This window comes from Manis pentadactyla, chromosome 7, assembly GCF_030020395.1.
Source record: "Manis pentadactyla isolate mManPen7 chromosome 7, mManPen7.hap1, whole genome shotgun sequence".
Classification (NCBI taxonomy): domain Eukaryota; kingdom Metazoa; phylum Chordata; class Mammalia; order Pholidota; family Manidae; genus Manis; species Manis pentadactyla.
In genome coordinates, this window is record NC_080025.1 from 22,136,065 (window position 1) to 22,159,854 (window position 23,790).

Genomic DNA, 23,790 nt, shown 5'->3' on the forward strand with positions numbered 1-23,790 from the left:
GGAGATAAATTTAGCCTACCTCTTAATGACTTTCACATCCCATCTTTCCATTACACTACTGGGTGCTTCAAGCAATTTGGGATGTATAGTTTGGTTATGGTATGGATTGACCATATCCTCTCTCTGCCAAAAAAAATGCCACCGTTATCTCTGCAAAGGATGGAAATGTATAAAATTAGATCTGCCTTTGTTCATGAAGAGAAGTTCTTTGTATTCTGAGTATTTAATAATAGTTTGGCTAAGTAAAAACAACTGTCAGCTTCTTTCTTCCAAGGGATAATGTGATGTAAAACTAGAGCATAATGGGACATTACAAAGAAGATACATGCTTCCTATAATTCATGACAGAAATGCATGAAGCAATGGAAGAGGAGGAAGAGACGACAAAAATCTGAGCAGTATATAAGGCTGAGCAGGTATGAGTACAGGTAACAAGGAGAAACACTTGATCTTAAGAAATAATCCAGTTCATATTTAAACCTAGCAAATCTTTCCCATGTGCCAAACCTCACCACCCCTTATGCCACCAAAACCATTACCAACCATTTCATACACTGACTGTGTCTGAGAAAATCAACAACTTGTATGAACATAATGGCGTCCCTGGTACCAAATGTCAAGAGTAAGACAGAGGAGTGGCAAAGGGGATCAAAGTTACAGGATGAGCAAAAGCAGAACTAACTTGGTTGCCATGGAAAACAAAAACACTCATTTCATCTTGATGCTTTCAACTGCTCTCCAGGTGCCTGACCAGGGAGCGCCTGGAACACTGACAGCAGAAGCTGAAAGTAGACAACTTGGAAAACTGGAGTGTGACTATTTGCCTTCACTTCAAACTATGGGACAACTTAATGAGGAAGCTTGCAAATTGCTTGATATCATGTACAACAATGAAAGCTAGAACTTAGTTGCCTTGAGATAAATAGGATAGGGGCCACCCTAGTCAATCATGTATCAGGATATGAGTCTCTGAAACTAGGAGTTCTACCGTCACTAATCATAGGGGAATTTAAAGGAATCTAGGAATGTGTGCACTGTGGTAGACAGCAACTCAAATGACCCTAAAGCCTCCTCAGGCCTCAATAGTTTTACAGCTTTATGGCAACATGCCCAATTCCCCCCAGAGAATGTGCGTTGTGGGTCTGTCCACTGCTGGGTGGAGACAGCAGAGAAGCATTGCTACCTAATTCCTCCCGGACCCAGGCTTTTTCTCAGCAACAGCTAAGTAGTAAGAATCTTATTCTAAGCAGAAGTCCCTGGTTCAGACTTTCAGTTATCAGCAGATGCTCTATTAGCCCAGTAACGAAGTGCTTCTGAAAGATGAAATTGTGCCCATGTGGCCGAAAGAATACCCTAATTGCACAAGTCCTTTCAAATAATCATCAAAATTCACATTTTCAATTATAGTTTTCCAATTCCAACATAAAACATTCTTGGAAACTTTGTCACAAGACAGATGTCTTAAAGATGATTTTATTTTCCCAAAGGCATAATGTTATAATTGGATATTTCTGTTACCAAAGACTAAGCATAAATAAATCACAGTCATACATAAGCAACAACAGGATATAAAACCAAAGATACAGCTACAAATTCCCATGACGGAACTTAGAGATTTCATATTAAGTCATAAAACATTAGTGATGGAAGCCCCCTGAAGAGGCCAGCCCGGAGCAGTCCCCACCACTCTCGCCCCCAGACTGGCCACATCATTATTACCTGGGACACTTGATAAAGAACATGGATTCCTAGACCTCATTTCCCAAGGTGTTGACTTGGTATGGGGTGGGAAGCAAACGCCATGTTTTTCTTTTAATTTTTCCAGGTGATACAAAAGAATTCTGGTAGATGACTCATATAAATGACACTAGATGTTTTTCTTCTAGATTCACTGATTAAATACCAATGGCTCAATCGCTGTAAACAAATGAGTCTGAGGCATCTGCATTCACATTTATAGATGTTAAAGTTTTTGGCAGTGAATTATATGACTACCAGTTGTACACTCAGATTTTAATGAAACACATAGTTACCAATGATGAGGATATCAAATTTAGATGTCTAATATTCAGAAAGTAAAATATGCAGATGTCAGGAACCATAAGGACTAAATATTTATAAGTCTGTGGAAGCAAAATATCTAGGGATCAATAATTACTGACATCTTTTTTTTACCCATCAAGAAGGAAATGAATAGCAGCAAATATGTTTTTTATGCATCGCAGTTGTGGTAATTTGGTAACATGAGGTTGAACTAAGTGTCTGAGAGGCCGGGGAGTTAAATGAATATCCACAGTTAATTTTTCTCTTTGGACACCTGCATATATGGAGCTGACACTACTAAGACATCAAGACAGCAATTCTATCTTCAAATCACACCTCAAATCTACCTTTTTCTTTTGACTCTGCCTCCCATCCTAACACAAAGCACCATCATTTCCACTTTTTTAATAGAAACTGTGTCTTGCTTCCACTTGTGCATTCCAATCCATTCTCCGTGGAGAAGCCTCAGGGATCTTTTTTAAAATATAAATTTTAACAGAACAAAACAAAAATCAGGTCCTGTCACCCATGCTTAAAACTTTCTGATGTATTCAAACCCCTTAGGCTGTCTTATCACTGCGCCCATCTCCCATTCAAATTTCATCTCACATTATCTTCTCTTGCACCCTGTTCCTGCCATGGTGTTCCTGCCACAGTACCCTTCTTCCTGACCCTCTGTCCCATCAAACCCATCCCTGAGGGCACAGACTGCTGTGTTTACCACTATAACCCAGGTGCCTAACACAGGCTATACATGTAATAAATGTTTCTTAGATGCCAGTTGCATAAATGAAGAACAGACTCTGATACCAGCAAGGGATACATCCTGAGACATTCTCAACTTCTCCCAAGTCACGAATATTGAAGAGCATGATTTCCTTAAAGAAATGGAGTCATAAACCCACAGCCAACATCATACTGAACAGCGAGAAGCTGAAAGCTTTTCCTCTGAGATCGGGAACAAGACAGGGATGCCCACTCTCCCCACTGTTATTCAACATAATACTGGAGGTCCTAGCCATGGCAATTAGACAAAACAAAGAAATACAAGGAATCCAGATTGGCAAAGAAGAAGTCAAACTGTCACTATTTGCAGATGACATGATATTGTATATAAAAAACCCTAAAGACTCCACTCCAAAACTACTAGAACTAATATCGGAATTGAGTGAAGTTGCAGGATACAAAATTAATACACAGAAATCTGTGGCTTTCCTATACACTAACAATGAACTAGAAGAGAGAGAAATCAGGAAAACAATTTCATTCACAATTCCATCAAAAAGAATAAAATGGAATAAACCTAACCAAGGAAGTGAAAGACCTATACCCTGAAAACTACAATACACTCTTAAGAGAAATTAAAGAGGACACTAACAAATGGAAACTCATCCCATGCTCTTGGCTAGGAAGAATTAATACTGTCAAAATGGGCATCCTGCCCAAAGCAATCTATAGATTCAATGTAATCCCTACCAAATTACCAACAACATTCTTCAACGAACTGGAACAAATAGTTCAAAAATTCATATGGAACCACCAAAGACCCCGAATAGCCAAAGCAATCCTGAGAAGGAGGGATAAAGTGGGGGAGATCTCGTTCCCCAACTTCAAGCTCTACTATAAAGCCACAGTAATCAACACAATTTGGTACTGGCACAAGAACAGAGCCACAGACCAGTGGAACAGAATAGAGACTCCAGACATTAACCCAAACATATATGGTCAATTAATATACAATAAAGGAGTCGTGGACATACAATGGGGAAATGACAGCCTCTTCTACAGTTGGTGTTGGCAAAACTGGACGGCTACATGTAAGAGAATGAAACTGGATTATTGTCTAACTCCATATACAAAAGTAAACTTGAAATGGATCAATGACCTGAATGTTAAGTCATGAAACCATAAAACTCATAGAAGAAAATATAGGCAAAAAATTCTTGAATATACACATGAGCAACTTGTTCCTGAACATATCTGTTCAGGCAAGGGAAACAAAATAAACAATGAACAAATGGCATTATATCAAACTAAAAAGTTTCTGTACAGCAAAGGACACCATCAGCAGACAAAAAGGCATCCTACGGTATGGGAGGATACATTCATAAACAAATTATCCCATTAGGGGTCAACATCCAAAATATATAAAGAACTCACACGTCAACACCCAAAAATCAAATAACCCTATTAAAAAACAGGCAGAGTATCTGAATATACATTTTGCCAAAGAAGAAATTCAGATGGCCAAGAGGCACATGAAAAGATGCTCCATATTGCTAATCATCAGGAATTGCAAACTAAAACCACAGTGAGATATCTCCTCATTCCAGTTAGGATGACCAATATCCAAAAGACAGAAACAACAAATGTTGGCGAGGATGTGGAGAAAGGGGAACCCTCCTACACTGTTGGTGGGAATGTAAATTAGTTCAACCACTGTGGAAAGCAATATGGAGGTTCCTCAAAAAACTAAAAATAGTAATACCATTTGACCTGGGAACTCTACTCCTAGGAATTTACCCAAAGAAAACAGGGTCCCTGTTTCAAAAAGACAGATGCACCCCTATGTTTATCACTGCACTATTTACAATAGCCAAGACATGGAAGCAACCTAAGTGTCCATCAGTAGATGAGTGGATAAAGAAGATGTGGTACATATATACAATGGAATATTATTCAGCCACCATAAGAAGAAAAGAAATCCTACCATTGCCATTGCAACATGGATGGAGCTAGAGGGTATTATTATGCTCAATGAAATAAGCCAGGCAGAGAAAGACAAGTACCAATGACTTCACTCACTTGTGAAGTATTAAAAAAAAGCAAAACTGAAGGAGCAAAACAGCAGCAGACTCACAGACTCTAAGTAGGGACTAGTGGTTACCAAGGGGAAGAGGTTGGGGAGAGTAGGTGGGGAGGGAGGGAGAAGGGGATTAAGAGGCATTATAATTAGCACTCACAATATCGGTAGGTCATGGTGAAGGCAGTACAGCATGGAGAAGATAAGTAATGACTCTATAGCATCTTACTATGCTGATAGACAGTGACGGCAATGGGGTGGGGGGAGCACTTGATAATATAGGTGAACGTCCACAATGTGGTTCATGTGAAACCTTCACAAGATTGTATATGATACTTCTAAAAAAATCTTTTAAAAAACTACAGCTTAAGCAAAATACAAATATCCACGTTTAATTACAGTCATGAGTGTACATTCAAAATACGGTAGAGGTGAAAGTGTCCTGGGGCGGGTGTCAGGAAGCTTAGTGCCCTGCCCAACTCAGCTAATTCCAATGTACTCTTGGCACCTTCCTGAGCCTTGGTCCTTCTCATCTTTATGAAGAGGAGTTTAGACTCTCTCTCATGTTCTTTATGGCCCTAAATCTTTACAAATGTTTCCTGATCACCTATCATGTACAAGGTACTGTGCCAGTCATAGTCACAGAGAGGTACAAAGATGAATTGATGTTGCCCCATCATCAACTTTATACTCTAATAGGGAAGATTAAACAGGAGAAAACCAAATGTCAGTTACCTTATTTATCTGTTATTGCTCATGACTGGCATTGTGCCAGGCATGTGGCAGATGTTCAATTAAATGACAAGAAAGAGATATAAAATCTCTTTTATATGTATTTTCAAGACACAGGGAATCCACTGAATGATGGGGAGCCAGGACGGCGCCCATGCACCTGACAAAAAGGACAATCGCTCTAGACTGGAGCAGGCCGGGGGTCTCTGGGAGACATCTCTTTAAGAATAAATGAGGCTGCTCCAGGGCAAACAGTAAGTTGTGCAGACACTGAATATTAATCTTTCAAAAATGATATGACTATTTGGGAAGGCTAAGGGGATGAAAATTGAGCATGGGGAAGGGGGTAGGGGTAAGGAAGGAGTGTTAAAAAGTCATCTTCCGCACTAAGAATCAAATCTATAATATCTAAAACTGAAAAATCAAGAAGTAACAATCTAAGCAAGTTATTTGGAAATACAGGAGATATATGTGCATGTACAACATATTTAAAAGTTTTAAATGATTAAAAGACAGTGACTGTCATACTGCCACTTTGGATATTGCATTGCCAATATCTAGTAAATGTAAATTCATACCAAATAATTCCACTACTAAATATGAGACCTCAAGAAAGGTCACACATGCCCACAGATTGTTTATTGTAGCAGTTTGTCATAAAGGTTTTAAGATAACCTAAATGTCCAACAACAGGAAAATGTTTAAACAAAGTGCGACACAAACAACTATGATGGAGTACTATACAATAGCGAAAAGGGATGGGTGGGTGCTATAAGGATCCAACATTAATAAACATCAAAAACCATGTAGGAGAAAAAGCAAGTTACAGATAGAAAGTTAACATACACTAGTTATATAATTTTTAGAACATCTAAAATACATATCATTTATGTTATTGTGTAGGTATACATGCACACACATACACACAAACACAGTATACACATTCACACCACTCTAAAGCAGATTCCCTCTCATTGTCTTCCTAACTTACTGACCTTGCTTATCTTTTGCTCATCTGTAATCCCCCTCTACCACTCATCACCCAGGAGCTCTGGATTATCAACTGCTGCTGGCATCTTGCTAACTCCACCTAGCTGGATTTGGGGGCCAGTCCCAGCATGACATATAATCAGCCTCATGAAGTGATGAATATCAACTTGTTCTTGGAAGCTGATGCTAAATAATCATTTTATTTTTACTTCTGATTAATCTAATAAAATTAAAAAGTGTGTTTTGTTTATGCCCTATTAAACATCTGGCGTGGTGATCAACATCTCCTGGCTGTCATCCCAGGTGACATTGTGAATTGATATCAGCGATATAATCAATACCCAACTCCCTGAATACCAGATTCAGTAAGCACAATACTCTCCTCCTCCATAAATACCAAGTGGACCAGCCAATCACTGATACATTGGTCAAGCTTGTTTATTTATTCTATTTGCCAAAAGCTCAGGCCTTCCACAGAGCAATAGCAAGGCAAATCAGGCATGCCAAAATGTTTGAAGGTGAGCTCCACTACCTCTCCCTTGGGAGGTAAGCAGTACCTCCGCTTTGGAATAGGGTGTCGGCAAACACAGGGAGAAAGGCAACAGGCCTCCTTACCATAGAAGAGGAGGGCCCTGGTCATGGGCTCATGCAGGTAGGTCCGGTTCATGGTGAAGAAACAAGCAACTGGCCCGCACTGGCGGAGCCTTCCAGTTTCCCCAGTCAGTGGGGACCACCAGAGCATAATGGGGTAGCTATCTCTTCCCAATTTCGTTCCCCTATTCAGGGTCAATGCTTCTTTCTTAGGGAATGGATAGAGATGTGTAGACTCTTCCTCCATTTTTGCATGTCCATCTTGCAAAATGGAATTTTTAAACTTCTTCCTTTCAAATTTTCCCAGCTCAACCACTACCTAAAAGAGAAGATAATTATTATCAGAGTCAGGCTATCTAACTTCCTTCTGCACTTCTCCCTTTCATTTTGATGGTTTAGCTTCATTTAGTTTTCTATTGCTGCTTCAACAAATTACCACAAACTTAGCGATTGAAAATACACATTTATTCCTGCATAGTTCTGGAGATTAGAAGTCTAACAGGGGTCTCATGAGGCTGGCATCAAGGTGTCAAGAGGGCTATATTCCTTCCTGGAAATTCTGGAAGAGAATCATCTTCTGGCTTTTCTATCTTTTAGAGCCACCCACAATTCTTGGCTCTCAGGATCCAAGCAAAGCCAGCAATGTTGCATCTGTGTCTCTTTTTCTGTTGTCACATCTCTCTGAGCACAGCCAGAAAACAATCACTGCTTTTAAGGATTGCTGTGATTATACCGGGCCTACTCAGATAATTCTGGATAATCTCATCTCAACGTGTATCAGCATAATCCCATCCGCACAGTCCCTTTTGCTACATAAGGTAACATATCCACAGAATCTAGGGATTACGGCGTGGACATAGCCTTTAAAATACACACTAATAAGGATGCTTAATTCTATGAAACATAACAGGTATATTTCTCCCCCATTTCATAGGCACATATATAATATCCAGAAACGTTTCTATCTCCTAATGAAAACTATGAGAATCAATAATAAATCTGGCTATTACTACATATTATACTCTAGGAAAAATTAGTTATAAATCACCAATTGGTTTTTTTATTACAATTAAAGAAATCATAACATTTGCCCATAACATTATTCTTTTCAATTTATTCTTCCTTTATACTATTGATGTAGCAAATTATTTTATCTGCCTAATCAGTAAACCAGCGAAAACAGGAATGGTCCTAAATAGGCTGGTTTTTTTTTTCATTTATAGTGCTTGAAAAAAAAATAGCATTGTTGCAACTCTGAACACTCCAGCATTCAATCTATCAGTGTGGACTGGAACAGCCCAAACCTTACTATTGGTAACTTATTGAAACCAAAACCCAGAGGAAGCCTTAGCTCCAGTAATCATACCATTTCTCATACGCTAGAAACTTAGAAATGACATGCGTACCAAAAACAAGGTAACTTATTCAGATATCAAAAGGGAAAGCTCTTATCTTAGACACAGGCATTCCTCATAAATGGAAAAAGTGTCAAAGTAAATGTCTATAGTAAGATCAAAACTCTCTCATAAATTCCCATAGAAAGAAGCAAAAATCTCCAGCCCCTCCTGCTCAAGCAGGTCCTGGATACTTCCAAGACAGAAGCCAAGTGTTTCCTCTGACCAGAATCCCAGTGGCAGAAGTCCGGCTCCAGACTGTCTGCTAAAGTGCTTTCTAAGCATTATCTCATTCAATCCTAATCAAGGAGAAGGAGAAGACACACTCTAGAGTGAAAAAGCCCAGACAACGTCTTTGTTTCTACCAACCCACCTGAACCACTCACATCTACAAATAATCGTAAAAAGTCCTTTGGATTTCAAAATGGACAGCTGGTACTTGAATGAGTGCAAAATATATCTAAATTCATATATATATTTTCACTATCACTGTGTAATTTTTACTTGAATCTGAAATTAGCAACTGAAGGTCAGATTAACTGACTAAACAAAATAAACGGAAGGACTAAAGAAATGTTGTAGTTCATGCACCTGAATACACATCCTTGGTCTAGAGCATATGTCAAGAATGACAGATTTATGAATGCAGATGCTTGTTTCAGAAGAATAGGCTATCTTGGTCTCAGAATAGTCACTGCTTCTTCAAGGATGCCATCTTTCAGAGGTGATCATGAGAGAAGACTTTGAGGAAGCCAGCCACTTTTGACCCAGTAAAACAGACAGAGCTTCCCTTGATGTTCCTCTAAAAGCAGGACCAACAGGAGTCACAGACTGACCCCCTATCTCAGTGATTTTGTTTCTACCTGACACACCATTCATTAAACCTGTTTCATCTGTTAAAAAAAAAAAGTATTTTCCCTGCCTTAGATAGAAAACCCCTGATCCTGAGAGGTTAAACAAAAAGCAAAGTAGGTGGGGAGAACAGGGTAGGGGCAGGGGTGGTGGACCCAGGAATCAACACCACACGACCCAATTCTTGGTACCTGGAGTGTGATAAGCAGAAAGACAGCAGCTGTGAGGCACAGGCAAGATGCCAAAAGCCGCCTCCTCTGGATGCACACCATGCTGCCCTGGCCTGGGTGACTGACAGAGGGCTGACCTGGTTACCAGGTGTTCCTGAGTCGGCCCACAGCCCAAGACAACTTCATGCAGAGGAACCATCTGGGTGCTAATTTCTTCCACTGCCATTCCTGCTGGGACCTGGTCTCCATGAAGGACTAAGATCCAAGGTTCCGAGTGGGCCTGGCTGGGCATCAAGAGGGAGCAGCATGCAGTCTTCTTAAGCTATCATCAGAGCAGCTGGACATTCTTCAAACCAGAAGGCATCAAAAAAATCTGTAACAAATGAATAATCTTTTAGCCATAGAGAAGATTTAATAAATGTAGCCTTTCAGGATTATCATGTAGAAACTCAAAACTTTAAAATTAAAAGAAACCTTTGAGATCATGTGGTCCTAAAACTTTACTCATAAATAAGAAAACTAAAATCAGAGAAATGAAGTGACTTGCTCAAGGTCATACAGCCCATTAGAGGAAAGTGACAAGCCTAAACGTAGGTGCTGAGTCTAAAATTCCATTTCCATTTAATTTGCTGTGCCATTAGAAGACTGATTTCCAGAAGTCATTTACACATAGTCACTTCCTCTGTCTAGGTTCCAAAGGAGAAGAGAAGGGGAGTAGAAATTACCAGATTACCTATTTACTCCCATAACAATTAGGAAAATAAATAAATGTTTCAGGCTTTGATCAAAAATGTATAATGATGAAAAGATAGCGGCAATAGAGGTGAGACAGAGGCTTCCTCCTAAAACTGCATATAATACAAAAACATAATTAATACAACTAATCCTGAAAGAGCAACAAGAAAGAGGACCGCACCACACTGCATACACCTAGAGAAAAGAGCAGACCTCACCCAACAGGGTAACGTACGAAAGCTGTGACCCAGAGAGACCCAAGCCCTTCCCCCACCCCAGCTCACTGGCTGGAAGAAGAGAAACAGAGCCGGGGGGAGTGGAGGCCTGGGACTGCTGAATACCTAGCTCCGGAGATCTGCTCTGGGAGCACAAACCCACATTTCATGGTGCTTGCATGGTACTCTAGTGATTAGGGGATTGGAAAGCTAAGACAGGCACAATTCCTGGAGAGACTGAGATTCCAGCCACTTGTGGAAAGCAGGGATCCATATCCGGCTGCTCTGGGACAAAAGAAAGGTGGGCAGTCTGAGAGACTTCCTAACAAGGAAGTCCCTAGCAAGAGGGCTGCTAAAGGGGCAAGAATTGCACAGAGCTTACTGCTCAGGAGAAAGGACAGGTAGACAAAATTGTCTGGGTGCACTCTGACCAGCAGGTTGGGAGCTTTCATGACCTTCAGGTGCTCCAGTTCCCTGGCTGGCTACACAGCTGCAAGGCCCCCCTCCATGATACACAGCCCACTGCACCTTCCTCCTGGCCAGCCCCACCTGGCTCATAAACCAGCAAACCCTGCCCTGGCGTTAGGCCAGCCAGAGGGAAGATCTGTCTATAGCAACTACAAACGCAAAGCATAGAGGCTTATACCTGTGTGCTCGGCCCACTGGTTCAGGCAGTGGAGACAGGCATAGTGGCCGGGAAGCAGGAAACAGCTCTTTCCTCCCCCCAGGCACCAATACCACTCCCTGAAACCCCCGACATTGCTTCAGGGGCTGAGCAGCTCCAGAGAGTAGAGCTTCTGGACACTAAAGGGCGCCATATACAAATATGAAATGTGAAAGGAACCTGGTTCAAAGTAAAAATATTAATACAACTCCTGAGAAAGATTTAAATGACATCAACCTCATGAATCTTCCTGAAAGGGAGTTCAAAATAAAAATTATTAACATGTGCATGGAGGTACAGAAAGATATTCAAGAACTCAGGAACGAATTCCGGTCGGAGATCCAATCATTGAAGAGCACAGAGGAGGGTATTAAAAGCAGATTTGAGGGTGCAGGAGATGATAAATGAAATAGAAACTAGAGAAGAGGAATACAAAGAAGCTGAGGCACAGAGAGAAAAAAGGATCTCTAAGAATGAAAGAATATTGAGAGAACTGTGTGACCAATCCAAATGGAACAATATTCACATTATAGGGGTACCAGAAGAAGAATAGAGAGAAAAAGGGATAGAAAGTGTCTTTGAGGAAGTAATTGCTGAAAAGTTCCCCAATCTGGGGAAGGAGATAGTCTCTCAAGCCACAGAGATGCACAGATCTCTCAACACAAGGGACCCAAGGAAGACAACACCAAGACATATAGTAATTAAAATGGCAAAGATCAAGGATAAGGACAGACTATTAAAAGCAGCCAGAGAGAGAAATAAGATCACATACAAAGGAAAGCCCATCAGGCTAACACCAGACTTCTCAGCAGAAACCTTACAGGCCAGAAGGGAGTGGCATGAGGTATTTAATGCAATGAAGCAGAAGGGCCTCAAACCAAGATTACTTTATCCGGCAAGATTATCATTTAAATTTGAAGGAGGGATTAAACAATTCCCAGATAAGCAAAAGCTGAGAGAATTTACCTCCCACAAACCATCTCTACAGTGTATTTTGGAGGGACTGCTATAGATGGAAGTGTTTCTAAGGTTTAATAGCTGTCACCAGATGTAATAAAACCACAGTAAAGAGAGTAGAAGAGCTAATTACTAAGCAAGTGCAAAACTAAATTAACTATCCCCCAAGGTCAATCAAGGGATAGACAAACAGTACAGAATATGATACCTAATATATAAAGAATGGAGGAGGAAGAAAAAGGAGGAGGAAAAAAAAAGAACCTTAGATTGTGTTTGTAATAGCATATTCAGTGAGTTAAGCTAGACTCTTAGATGGTAAGGAAGTTAACCTTGAACCTTTGGTAATCACAAATCTAAATCCTGCAATGGCAATAAGTACATACCTATCAATAATCACCCTAAATGTAAATGGACTGAATGCACCAATCAAAAGACACAGAGTCACTGAATGGATAAAAAAACAAGACCCATCTATATGCTGCCTACAAGAGACTCACTTTAAACCCAAAGACATACACAGACTAACAGTCAAGGGATGGAAAAAGATATTTCATCAACTAATAGGGAGAAAAAAGCAGTAATTGCAGTACTTGTATCAGATAAAATAGACTTCAAAACAAAGAAAGTCACAAGAGACAAAGAAGGACATTACATAATGATAAAAGGGTCAATTCAACAAGAAGATATAACCGTTATAAATACCTATGCACCCAACACAGGAGCACCTACATATGTGAAACAAATACTAACAGAATTAAAACGGGAAATAGAATGCAACGCATTCATTCTAGGAGACTTCAACACTCCACCAACTCTGAAGGACAGATCAACCAGACAGAAAATAAGTAAGGAGACAGAGGCACTGAACAACACATTAGAACAGATGGCTCTAACAGACATCTACAGAACTCTACACTCAAAAGTAGCAGAATACACATTCTTCTCAAGTGTACATGGAACATTTTCAAGAATAGATCATATACTAGGACACAAAAAGAGCCTTGGTAAATTCAAAAAGAGTGAAATTGTACCAACCAGTTTCTCGGACCACAAAGGCATGAAACTAGAAATAAATTACACAAAGAAAATGAAAAACCCCACAAACACATGGAGGCTTCACAACATGCTCCTAAATAACCAATGGATCAATGACCAAACAAAAAGAGAGATCAAGCAATATATGGAGACAAATGACAACAATAATTCAACACCACAAAATCTGTGGGACGCAGCGAAGGCCATGCTAAGAGGAAAGTATATTCCAATACAGGCCTACCTCAGGAAAGAAAAACAATCCCATATGAGCAGTCTAAACTCACAATTAATGAAACTAGAAAAAGAAGAACAAATGACGTCCAAGGTCAGTAGAAGGAGGGACATAATAAAGATTAGAGAAGAAATAAATAAAATTGAGAAGAATAAAACAATAGAAAGAATCAATGAAAGCAAGAGCTGGTTCTTCAAGAAAATACACAAAATAGATAAACCCCTAGCCAGACTTACTAAGAAAAAGAGAGAGTCTACTCACATAAACAGAATCAGAAATGAGAAAGGAAAAATCACTATGGACACCACAGAAATACAAAGAATTAAGAGGGAATACTATGAAAAATTGTATGCTAACAAACTGGATAACCTAGAAGAAATGGACAACTTTCTAGAAAAATACAGCCTTCCAAGACTTACCCAGAAAGAAACAGAAAATCTAAACAGACCAAGTACTAGCAATGAAATTGAACTGGTAATCAAAAACCTACCTAAGAACAAAATTCTTGAACCAGATGGCTTCACTGCTGAATTTTATCAAACATTTAGTGAAGACCTAATACCCATCCTCCTTAAAGTTTTCCAAAGAGTAGAAGAAGAGAGAATACTTCCAAACTCATTCTATGAGGCCAGTATCACTCTATTACCAAAACCAGGCAAAGACAACACAAAAAAAGAAAATTACAGACCAATATCCTTGATGAACATAGATGCAAAAATACCCAACAAAATATTAGCAAACTGAATTCAAAAATACATCAAAAAGATCATCCATCATGATCAAACAGGATTTATTCCAGGGATGCAAGAATGGTACAACATTCAAAAGTTCATCAACATCATCCACCACATCAACAAAAACAAAGACAAAAACCACATTATCATCTCCATAGATGCTGAAAAAGCATTCAACAAAATTCAACATCCATTCATAATGAAAACTCTCAACAAAATGGGTATAGAGGGCAAGTACCTCAACATAATAAAGGCCATATATGACAAACCCACAGCCAACATTATACTTAACAGCAAGAAGCTGAAAGCTTTTCATTTAAGATTGGAAACAAGACAAGGATGCCCACTTTCCCCACTTCTATTCAACATAGTACTGGAGGTCCTAGCAACGGCAATCAGACAACACAAAGAATTAAAAGGCATCCAGATTGTCAGGGAAGAAGTTAAACTGCCCCTGTTTGCAGATGATATGATATTTACACATAAAAATCCCTAAACAATCCACTCCAAAACTACTAGATCTAATATCTGAATTCAGCAAAGTTGCAGGATACAAAATTAATAAGCAGAAATCTGTGGCATTCCTATACACTAATGATGAACTAGCAGAGAGAGAAAAATCAGGAAAACAATTCCATTCACAGTTGCATCAAAAATAATAAAATACCTAGGAATAAACCTAACCAAGGAAGTGAAAGACCTATACTCTGAAATCGACCAGACACTCATGAGAGAAATTAAAGAAGACACCAATACATGGAAACACATCCTGTGCTCATGGACAGGAAGAATTAATATTGTCAAAATGGCCATCCTGCCTAAAGCAATCTACAGATTCAATGCAATTCCTATCAAAATACCAACAGCATGCTTTGATGAATTAGAGAAAATCGTCCTAAAATTCACATGGAACCACAAAAGACCCCGAATAGCCAAAGCAATCCTGAGAAGGAAGAATAAAGCTGGGGGGATTACACTCCCCAACTTCAAGCTCTACTACAAAGCCACAGTAATCAAGACAATTTGGTACTGGCACAAGAACAAACCTATAGACCAATGGAACAGACTAGAGAGCTCTGATATAAACCCAACCATATATGGTCAATTAATATATGATAAAGGAGCCATGGACATACAATGGGGAAATGACAGCCTCTTCAACAGCTGGTGTTGGCCAAACTGGACAGCTACATGCAAGAGCATGAAACTGGATTATTGTTTAACCCCATACACAAAAGTAAACTCAAAATGGATTAAAGACTTGAATGTAAGTCATGAAACCATAAAACTCTTAGAAGATAGCATAGGCAAAAATCTCCTGAATATAAGCATGAGCAACTTCTTCCTGAATGCATCTCCTCGAGCAAGGGAAACAAATGCAAAAATGAACTCATGGGACTACATCAAACTAAAAAGTTTCTGTACGACAAAGGACACCATCAACGGAACAAAAAGGCATCCTACAGTATGGGAGAATATATTTGTAAATGACATATCCAACAAGGGGTTAACATCCAAAATATATAAAGAACTTACACGCCTCAACACCCCAAAGCAAATAACCCAATTAACAAATGGGCAGAGGATTTGAAGAGACAGTTCTCCAAAGAAGAAATTCAGATGGCCAACAGACATATGAAAAGATGCTCCACATCAATAGTCATCAGAGCAATGCAAATTAAAACCACAATGAGATATCACCTCACACCAGTAAGGATGGCCAGCATTGAAAGACTAAGAACAACAAATGCTGGTAAGGATGTGGAGAAAGGGGAGCCCTCCTACACTGCTGGTGGAAACGTAAGCTAGTTCAACCATTGTGGAAAGCAATATGGAGGTTCCTCAAAAAACTAAAAATAGAAATACCATATGACCCGGGAATCCCACTCCTTGGAATATACCCAAAGAATACAACTTCTCAGATTCAAAAAGACATATGCACCCCTATGTTTATCACAGCAGTTTTTACAATAGCCAAGATATGGAAGCAACCTAAGTATCCATCAGTAGATGATTGCATAAAGAAGATGTGGTACATATACACAATGGAATACTATTCAGCCATAAGAAAGAAACAAATCCTACCATTTGCAGCAACATGGATGGAGCTGGAGGATATTACGCTCAGTGAAATAAGCCAGGCGGAGAAAGACAAGTGTCAAATGATTTCCTTCATTTGTGGAGTATAACAACGAAGCAAAACTGAAGGAACAAAATAGCAGCAGACTCAGAGACTCCAAGAAGGAACTAGTGGTTACCAAAGGGGAGGGGTGTGGGAGGGCGGGTGGGGACGGAGAGAGAAGGGGATTAAGGGGTCTTATGTGTAGTATACATGGTGTGGGGGATCACGGGGAGAGCAGTGTAGCACAGAGAAGGCACGTAGTGGATCTGTGGCATCTTACTACACTGATGGACAGTGACTGCATTGGGGTATGGGTGGGGACTTGATAATATGAGTAAATGTAGTAACCACATTGTTTTTTCATGTGAAACCTTCATAAGAGTGTATATCAATAATACCTTAATTAAAAAAATGTATAATGATCAACTGACCCAAACTTCTCCTAGGAAAACAACTTCAGCCACAACAGAAGAAATTCTGATTATTGGTTTTTGTGTAGTCTTTTCTGGCTAGTGTAATAAAGCAGTGGGTCATGTGGCTACTATGATTCTCTGTAAGCTTTGAAATAAGATTTTCATCTACTTAAAAGGGATAATTTTTTCAAAAAGCTCTTTAAATGAACTAAATAGTCTCACAGAATGCCTTTTATTCCCAGGGTTCTATGAAGTCATCAGATGTCTTGGTCAAAGGACACTGTTCAGAACAGACCAAAGATCAACATTCCTGAGAGATCTGGGTCTAAGATTTGGTGGTGTACAACTCAGATACAGAAGATATAATGAAAAATACAAAAATGATGTAGAATGCTGATTAAAAACCTTGGTTTCGATAGGGTGCTCCCCTCTCATGCATCTTCCTTGATTTACTTTTAAGTCCAAGATATTTTTTCCCTCAGCAACAAAATTATTCTTGGTCTCAGAAATTACCGAAAGTGCATTTTTCTTCTTTATCCATGGAATTCCCACAATCCACAGTGATATAAAAACAGGCTCTGGATTCAGCCTGCCAAGATTCAAATCTTAATTCCCCAGCTCATATCACCTACCCTCTCGATATCTCGATTTCCAATAACGGTGCTTAAATAGAGAGTTATTGAGAATATGAGATAAGACTGTCAAAAACATTTATTTCAGAGTCTGGCTCATAGATGTCCAATAACTATTTGCTATTCTACTTTAAAACTTTAATTATAACTTTTATTATAACTAAGTGGAAAATGAAGTTGAATTCATATAAAGTATGTTGCTGCTCTATCAATTGGAATTTCAAAAGGAGAAATACTCACTTTGTCAAAGAAAAGGAGGTCATTAATATGTATAGGGCAACCTATTATGAGCAAGGCCCATCCTAAGTATGCAGCATGCATGAGTCCATTTGACACCCCCAAGACCTCCACAAAGTAGCAATTACGATCCTCATTTTTAAGGGTGAGAAAACTGAATTTGAAGGATGTAATGCTCAAACCTGTAACCTGGGTAAATACTACAAACAGAAACTAGTCAAACTCTGAAGTTCATACATTGTTTCATATTTTTTAACCCTAAGACTATAAAATTCCCACAAAATGATATTGACACTCACAGATTATCTACCTGAATTACAGGAAAAAAGGCCTGTGTAGAATAGCTCTCTGTCAGTTGGTATATAGAGAAAAAATTAACAGAATTCTGTAAAAACTTGAAAAGTGCCTTTCCTTCTACTCAGTAGATGCTATTAGCTATTAACTACACAAAATATGAAGCAGGCACTTTGGGCTCCAATCCTGGCTCTAACATTTATATGTAATATAAATTTGGGCAAGTTATCAAATCTTTCTAAGCTTCAGTTTCTTCATAGTAAAGAATAAATATTAACTATCATTACTTCCTTCCCTTGAATAACAGAAAGGCTATCAAAGTTTCATTTTATAACGTAAAAGCAATTTATTGTAGCTATAACTAATGTAACCAATATTAGGTAATGAAATTATATTATAACCTTAAATGGTATAAAACGATATCATTTTCATAAGATTTTTACATATATCACTCCACTGAATCTTATTGAACCACTTTGCAAAGTAAGCAAGGTGTGTATTATTCTCAGTTCCCACAAATAAGGAAACAGAGCCTTGGCAACTTTAAATGATTTGCCCAATATCAGTTTTTAAAGGCTTAAGTGGATCTAGAAATCAGGTCTCCTGATGCCAAGATCAGTGGAAAGGTAAGAGATGGGGAAAACAGTGATAGCTTGCTAAAAGTACAAACAAGTCAGGAATAAAGGTTAAACAAAAAATGGAGAGATACTGTGAGGACACACTTATGTCCCAAAGCTACCACAGAGCTCAGGCCTGTCCTGGGTCCCTTTTAAGTCTTTACACAGCTGTATGAACCAAGACAGAAGAATTTAAGTTACAAATTCCCTTTCACCTAAGCAGTCTCAAATTAGGTTATATTCCCAAAGCCAGAAGGATAGTAGGGTCTCAAGGACCAAGCTGTGTTTAAATACCCACCACTGAAGAATAGTCATCTAGTGGAGAGGGCTTTATGATTTACAGCATGCAGCAATCAACCAGGTCTTGGGGCACGTCAATCTAATATATGGTGTTAATTACCCAGGAACATGTCATCAAGTCAGCAGTTCCCCCACTGGTGGACAGGTGGGCTTGCAGGGAGCACCGCAAAGGCCAACAAGTTTCGAAGCAATGGGTCTCCGGAGAAGAGCCCCCTTCTGTTTCATCACTGCCCACAGGGTGAATCTCAGAGTCCTCCAAGAGGGTGCCCAGAACGCTCCTTTCTGGGGTGAGGCAAGATGCGTATTTAGACAACCATGCTAAATAACATGTGAAATGGACTCTCACTAACCAACCCTCTTGAGCTTAGAGCTGAGCTTCTGAAAGGCCTGGGTACTTCTGTATGGCCTGTGCACTGCCTGGGTCTAGCTGTCTGCTGCCCAGAGAGGGCACTGGAGCTGAGCACAACTACCTCATCCTCCTGCAAGTGCTGTTCCATAAAAGCCAACAACATGTTTTGCCCTAATTTCAAATTTCTCCACTTTATTTTGAACTAAAATGCACAGAAGAGAAACCGAATATCTTGAAGTGAATTAGCAGCCTGTGCATGCCTGCTTCAAATTTCAGCCATGCAGCCCCAGGCCAAGGTGAAGGTTAAGGGTCTCCGAAATGGGACTAAGAGATGATTTCTGCCCTGCATCTCTGAATGTCAGATGAGAAAGCAATCCAAGGTGACACAAGGGGTTTCTAGACCCTGACAGATCGTGTGTCTGTACCTTTCCCTCCCTCTCCTCACTGGCAGGGAGCTCTGGAAGACTCCTTTGCTCATCCATCCTCCAGTAATTGGTGAGCCAATTAAGTAACTAAGCAACTGTCTTCACCGAGCTTAAGGTTATACCAAGGAGAGTCTTTGGAAGGAATGTTATCTAATTACCAAACTTAAATTATTCACACTAAAGTGTAATTGTTCAAATTCCTCCCAAAGTGTGTTTTCATTTTATGATGTACAAATCCTCAGAAAATCCATTAAATGGTAGCTGTCCTAGGAAAGACAGATGATGGCAGGCTGATAGGAAGGCCGAAGGGCCTTTGGACACCTCTCCAGGCACTTTTTAACTCACCCCTTCTACTCCACTTCTCCTCTGCCACCCTGTCTTCCAGTCCTACATGGTTACTCCAAAAGCCTGCTAACTGGTGTTCCTACCCGCGTGACCCCCTGCACTTTCCACTCAGGTAGAGCTGTTTCTGGAATACAGACTGGCTATCCCTCCTCTGATTACCATCCATCGGTGGCTTCCCAAAGATTTCAGGATAAAAGTCAAGCTCATTAGCTTAGGAAACAAGACTCCCTGAACTTCACCCTAATTCTCTAGCTGCCACACATACCACTGTTCCAGCTGCTCCTGGAATGTAGCTTCCCTTTCTGTGCTCTGGTCCCACAAAGAACATCTATTCCTCTTTCACTACCCTAGCCATCCGCCCAGACTTCCAAAGCTACCTGCTCTGGCGAGCCTTACTCTGCACCATCACCAAGTCAGGAGACTGAGATCCACTTCACTGTGCTTGTTTCTTTCACAGCAGCTTGGAGACTTTCTACAGCTGCCTTATTGGGTGTATATAAAATAATTCTTGAAAGTTAAAAGTGACTCACTGTATTAATTTGCAGAAGCCTTCCTTGATACCTGCCGCAGTTCCTTGGGCATGTGACCAACATGCTGTGATGGTTCCACAGTCTCCACCTCCAACCAATTTTCTTTATTTATATGGACTTGTGTTAGTGTTCCTCACTCTTTTTTAGTGGACTTCATTTTTTCCTGAGCATTTATTTTTAGGTACAGTGCTTTGGGTTGCAGATTTCTATTTAGAAAGGTCATCCTTTTCAACCCAGCACACATTTCAGGCAAGACAAATAGAAAATAATGAGCAAGACAGAGATACTGGCAGCCATGTGAATCAAGACGTGATTAATGTAGCTCTGAGCACCTTCATATTTCAATTGGAGAACAGGTGACACCATTCTTAAATTCTTAAATTCTAGACACATGTTGAAGCACTCAAATTATGCACTATTAATACAATCTCACTTAGTTCCTCTACTTAATGTAGAAACTAAATAAAAACATACTGAGATAAAAAAATAAACTGATATAAAGCCCCCAAATAGAAGCATTCAAAAGGAATAGGCCTTTTAAATGGAGGTGGGAGCACATGACTGAAGATTGTGTGTCATTCTAAAAACAAGCCCACCCATCAAGAGCAGGACTTTCTCACCATATTCCTTTAAGTTCATATTAGTAATGTTTATTTCTCTGGGAAAGCCTTATTGTTTTAATCAGTAACATCTTTCCTACTTAGCATAAGACCTGAAGTAAAATCTCTCATCTCCTTTGATCATCTATGTAATCATGAATGAGGAACTGGTTAAATAACACTGACAAAATGTGGCTAATACTTCACATGCCTAAAGCCAAGAGGCTGGACCAGACTATCCTCTGATGTTTCACCCCAAAATTAAGATCTCTAATCCCATGAACAGGGTCCAGGAGCAAAAACTCTCCATGAAGAAAAATTAATCAAGTAAAGAGACAATAATCAAGACAATCTGAGTCATCACAAACTAAGATTTCTGGAAATATAAACAAGAAATCTTTCTATAAAGAAATTTTAGATTATTTTAGCAATTATTACTTTTGAAAATTCAAATTTTATTCTCAAAGAAATAAATATCTGAAAAACATTGTAAATAAAAATAATTGTTTGATTTTTAAAAAACCACGTTCAGGAACACTGAACAAGTGTGAATCATTGAATACTGAAAGTTGAGTTAGGTATTGCATTTCTTGCTGAAATCAACTCTTTGCATTCAAAATTGGAAAGGTTTTTGAATATGGGTTGGAAATATCTGCATAGCGAGCAATAATTACACATATATGAATAACATTATTTGTCCAAACTATGTTTACTTCCTAAATTTAGCACTACTTTGAATTTTTTTCAAAAGTGTACTGTTAAGATAAAACTACTTTTTTTAATGGAAAAATAAAAGATAAGCCGTATTGACGGTAACAGTTGAGATCGTGGCTTTGATGCCCTGTTACACACTGCCATCTAGCAGGTGGCCAGTAAATGACGAGTTACTAGAGCAATTTCAAAAATAGAGCGGACCTTAATGACCCTCTGATGGCAGGACACTGCCTCTAGCTTTCAGGGAGAAGAAAGTTCTAAAACTGAGGCTAGGGTGCTGTGTAAATTGGTGGATCTGCCACTTACTATGAAAATACCTGGGGTGTTTACTCACTGCAGCAGCCAGGAACCACCTGAGAGTCCTCCAGCAAGCCCAAGATTAGTCATGAATTTCTGGGGTGTTTCACCTTGACAGAAGGAAGGATGTACAAGGAGAAAAGGAGAAAAAGGTCCCAAAGACCAATTTACCATATTAAAAGCTGTACCCAACCAGAATACATGCATTCCACAAATGAAATAAACAATCCAGGTCAGGCCTTGCATGCATAATACTCTAACCAACTGCTTCAGGGAGCTGTGGCAGGGAGTAGGGAGCAGCCTCGTTGAGCTGTGGTGTTAAAAACATTTTGCACAGCATTTGCTATCTATTACAGAATCATAAACGATTCCTAGAAAATGTCTTAAAATCACACCAAGGTTATTTCTGCTTCTTACGCAAATGCGTTCTAGTTTGATGACGTTAATCGGGTACAAGAATTCCTAAGAAATGGTTTGCACATTGATGATCAAAGCCTGGAGAGTTCTGAGGGCTCTAAGGGTCATCTCCATTCAGTGCACAACGCTATGAAGCGCGGGGCTGCCAGAACCGCTACTTCAGCACCAGTTACAGCAACAGGTGAATCTCCGAGAAGACATGGGCAAGAACGAAGCAATTCATAGTACACAGTGGCAGTTAGGTTCTCGAGATGGTGGGGTCGAAAGGCGGAGGCAGCGGCGAGGAACGAAACCCTTCAGTCCCGGATGGCGGCGGCAAGAGTCCATCTGCCTCCCGAGGCTCTTACCCATCACCTGCCTCCCACCTGTGCTTTTTCCAGCAGCCAGATAGGCTTAAATTTCAGGCAGCGCCTGCAAAGCGCTGCCCAAGGCTTCCCAAAACAGACTTGAACTCTTTTTCAGCACACAGCTCCGTCTTTGCCTCACGCAAACTCCCTTCTGGCCACAAAGAGGAGCTTTCCTTCGGCGGCGGTTCCGCGGGCAGCGTCCCAGCAAAGTCTCTTCGCTTCTCAGCACCAAGTACTTGCCCCCCACCCCACCCCACCGACCCCCCAATCTATCACTCAAGCCAGAAAAGACCCCGAGCTGGGCACTCACCTCGCCCGGGAAGGACGCAGGCTCTGAGGACGGCCGCCGGCGGTGTTTCACTTTCCGCCCGCGCCCCGCCGGAGCTCGGGTGAAGACTCGGAAAAGGGATTCGGGAAAGGCCGGATAACTCTCATCGCGTCCAGCCCGAAGGATCCTGGATCCAGGTTTTCACGGTGCCTCGTTTAAAGGCAAGTGGGACCCGGGTCCCGGGAACACAGCACGCCCCTCCCTAGCAAGCCGGAGGTGCACAGCCCTTCGTAAAAGTTCGTGGGAATCTCCTGAGGCGCTCTTTTTAAGCAGCTCACGGACACTTTCTGCTTCTCAAACTCTTCTAAAACTGCAGCAAATTCTTAGTCACCTATTCAGGAAAATTGAAAACATCTTAAGGAAAACAGAGGCCTGGGTACCTTTAATCAGGTACCAGTGTTCGGTAGACTGAGCGGGATGATCATTTAGTTGTATTTTACTGGTGAACCAAAACGACCTTGACTTCAAGCTACTGACTTCCAAGTTCAGAGAACCCAGTTAAAATTATTTTTCACTATCAAGACAGGAAGTGATAAACCTAGGAAGGTAATTCAAGATCTTGAGAGGGCCGGGACTTGGTTGAGGCAAGTATGGCATCTAGAGCTCAAAATCTGAAGAGAGAGTGAGTCTCAGAGTCACGCAAGCGTTGGGCACACGCGGGAACCTGAGGCTCCCTC

At 40.2% G+C, this 23,790-nt stretch overlaps 1 protein-coding gene across 4 annotated transcripts in view; it reads right to left on the minus strand.

Annotated features, from left to right (window-relative positions):
• The window catches only part of FUT10 (fucosyltransferase 10), a 74,667-nt gene extending 51,460 nt beyond the window's left edge, over positions 1-23,207 (minus strand). For 2 of the 4 annotated variants that reach the window (XM_057505176.1, XM_036894339.2), the window contains exons 1-2: positions 9,597-9,815; positions 7,184-7,478 (exon numbers count right to left, since the gene is read on the minus strand). In XM_057505176.1, coding sequence (XP_057361159.1) covers positions 7,184-7,478; positions 9,597-9,677 — 376 coding nt within the window. In that variant the 5' untranslated portion in view covers positions 9,678-9,815. Of the gene's footprint in view, positions 1-7,183; positions 7,479-9,596; positions 9,949-23,095 lie in introns of those variants that run through there. The other 2 variants (XM_057505175.1, XM_036894343.2) reach the window with 2 other exon arrangements.
• Between the last annotated feature and the right edge of the window lie 583 nt (positions 23,208-23,790).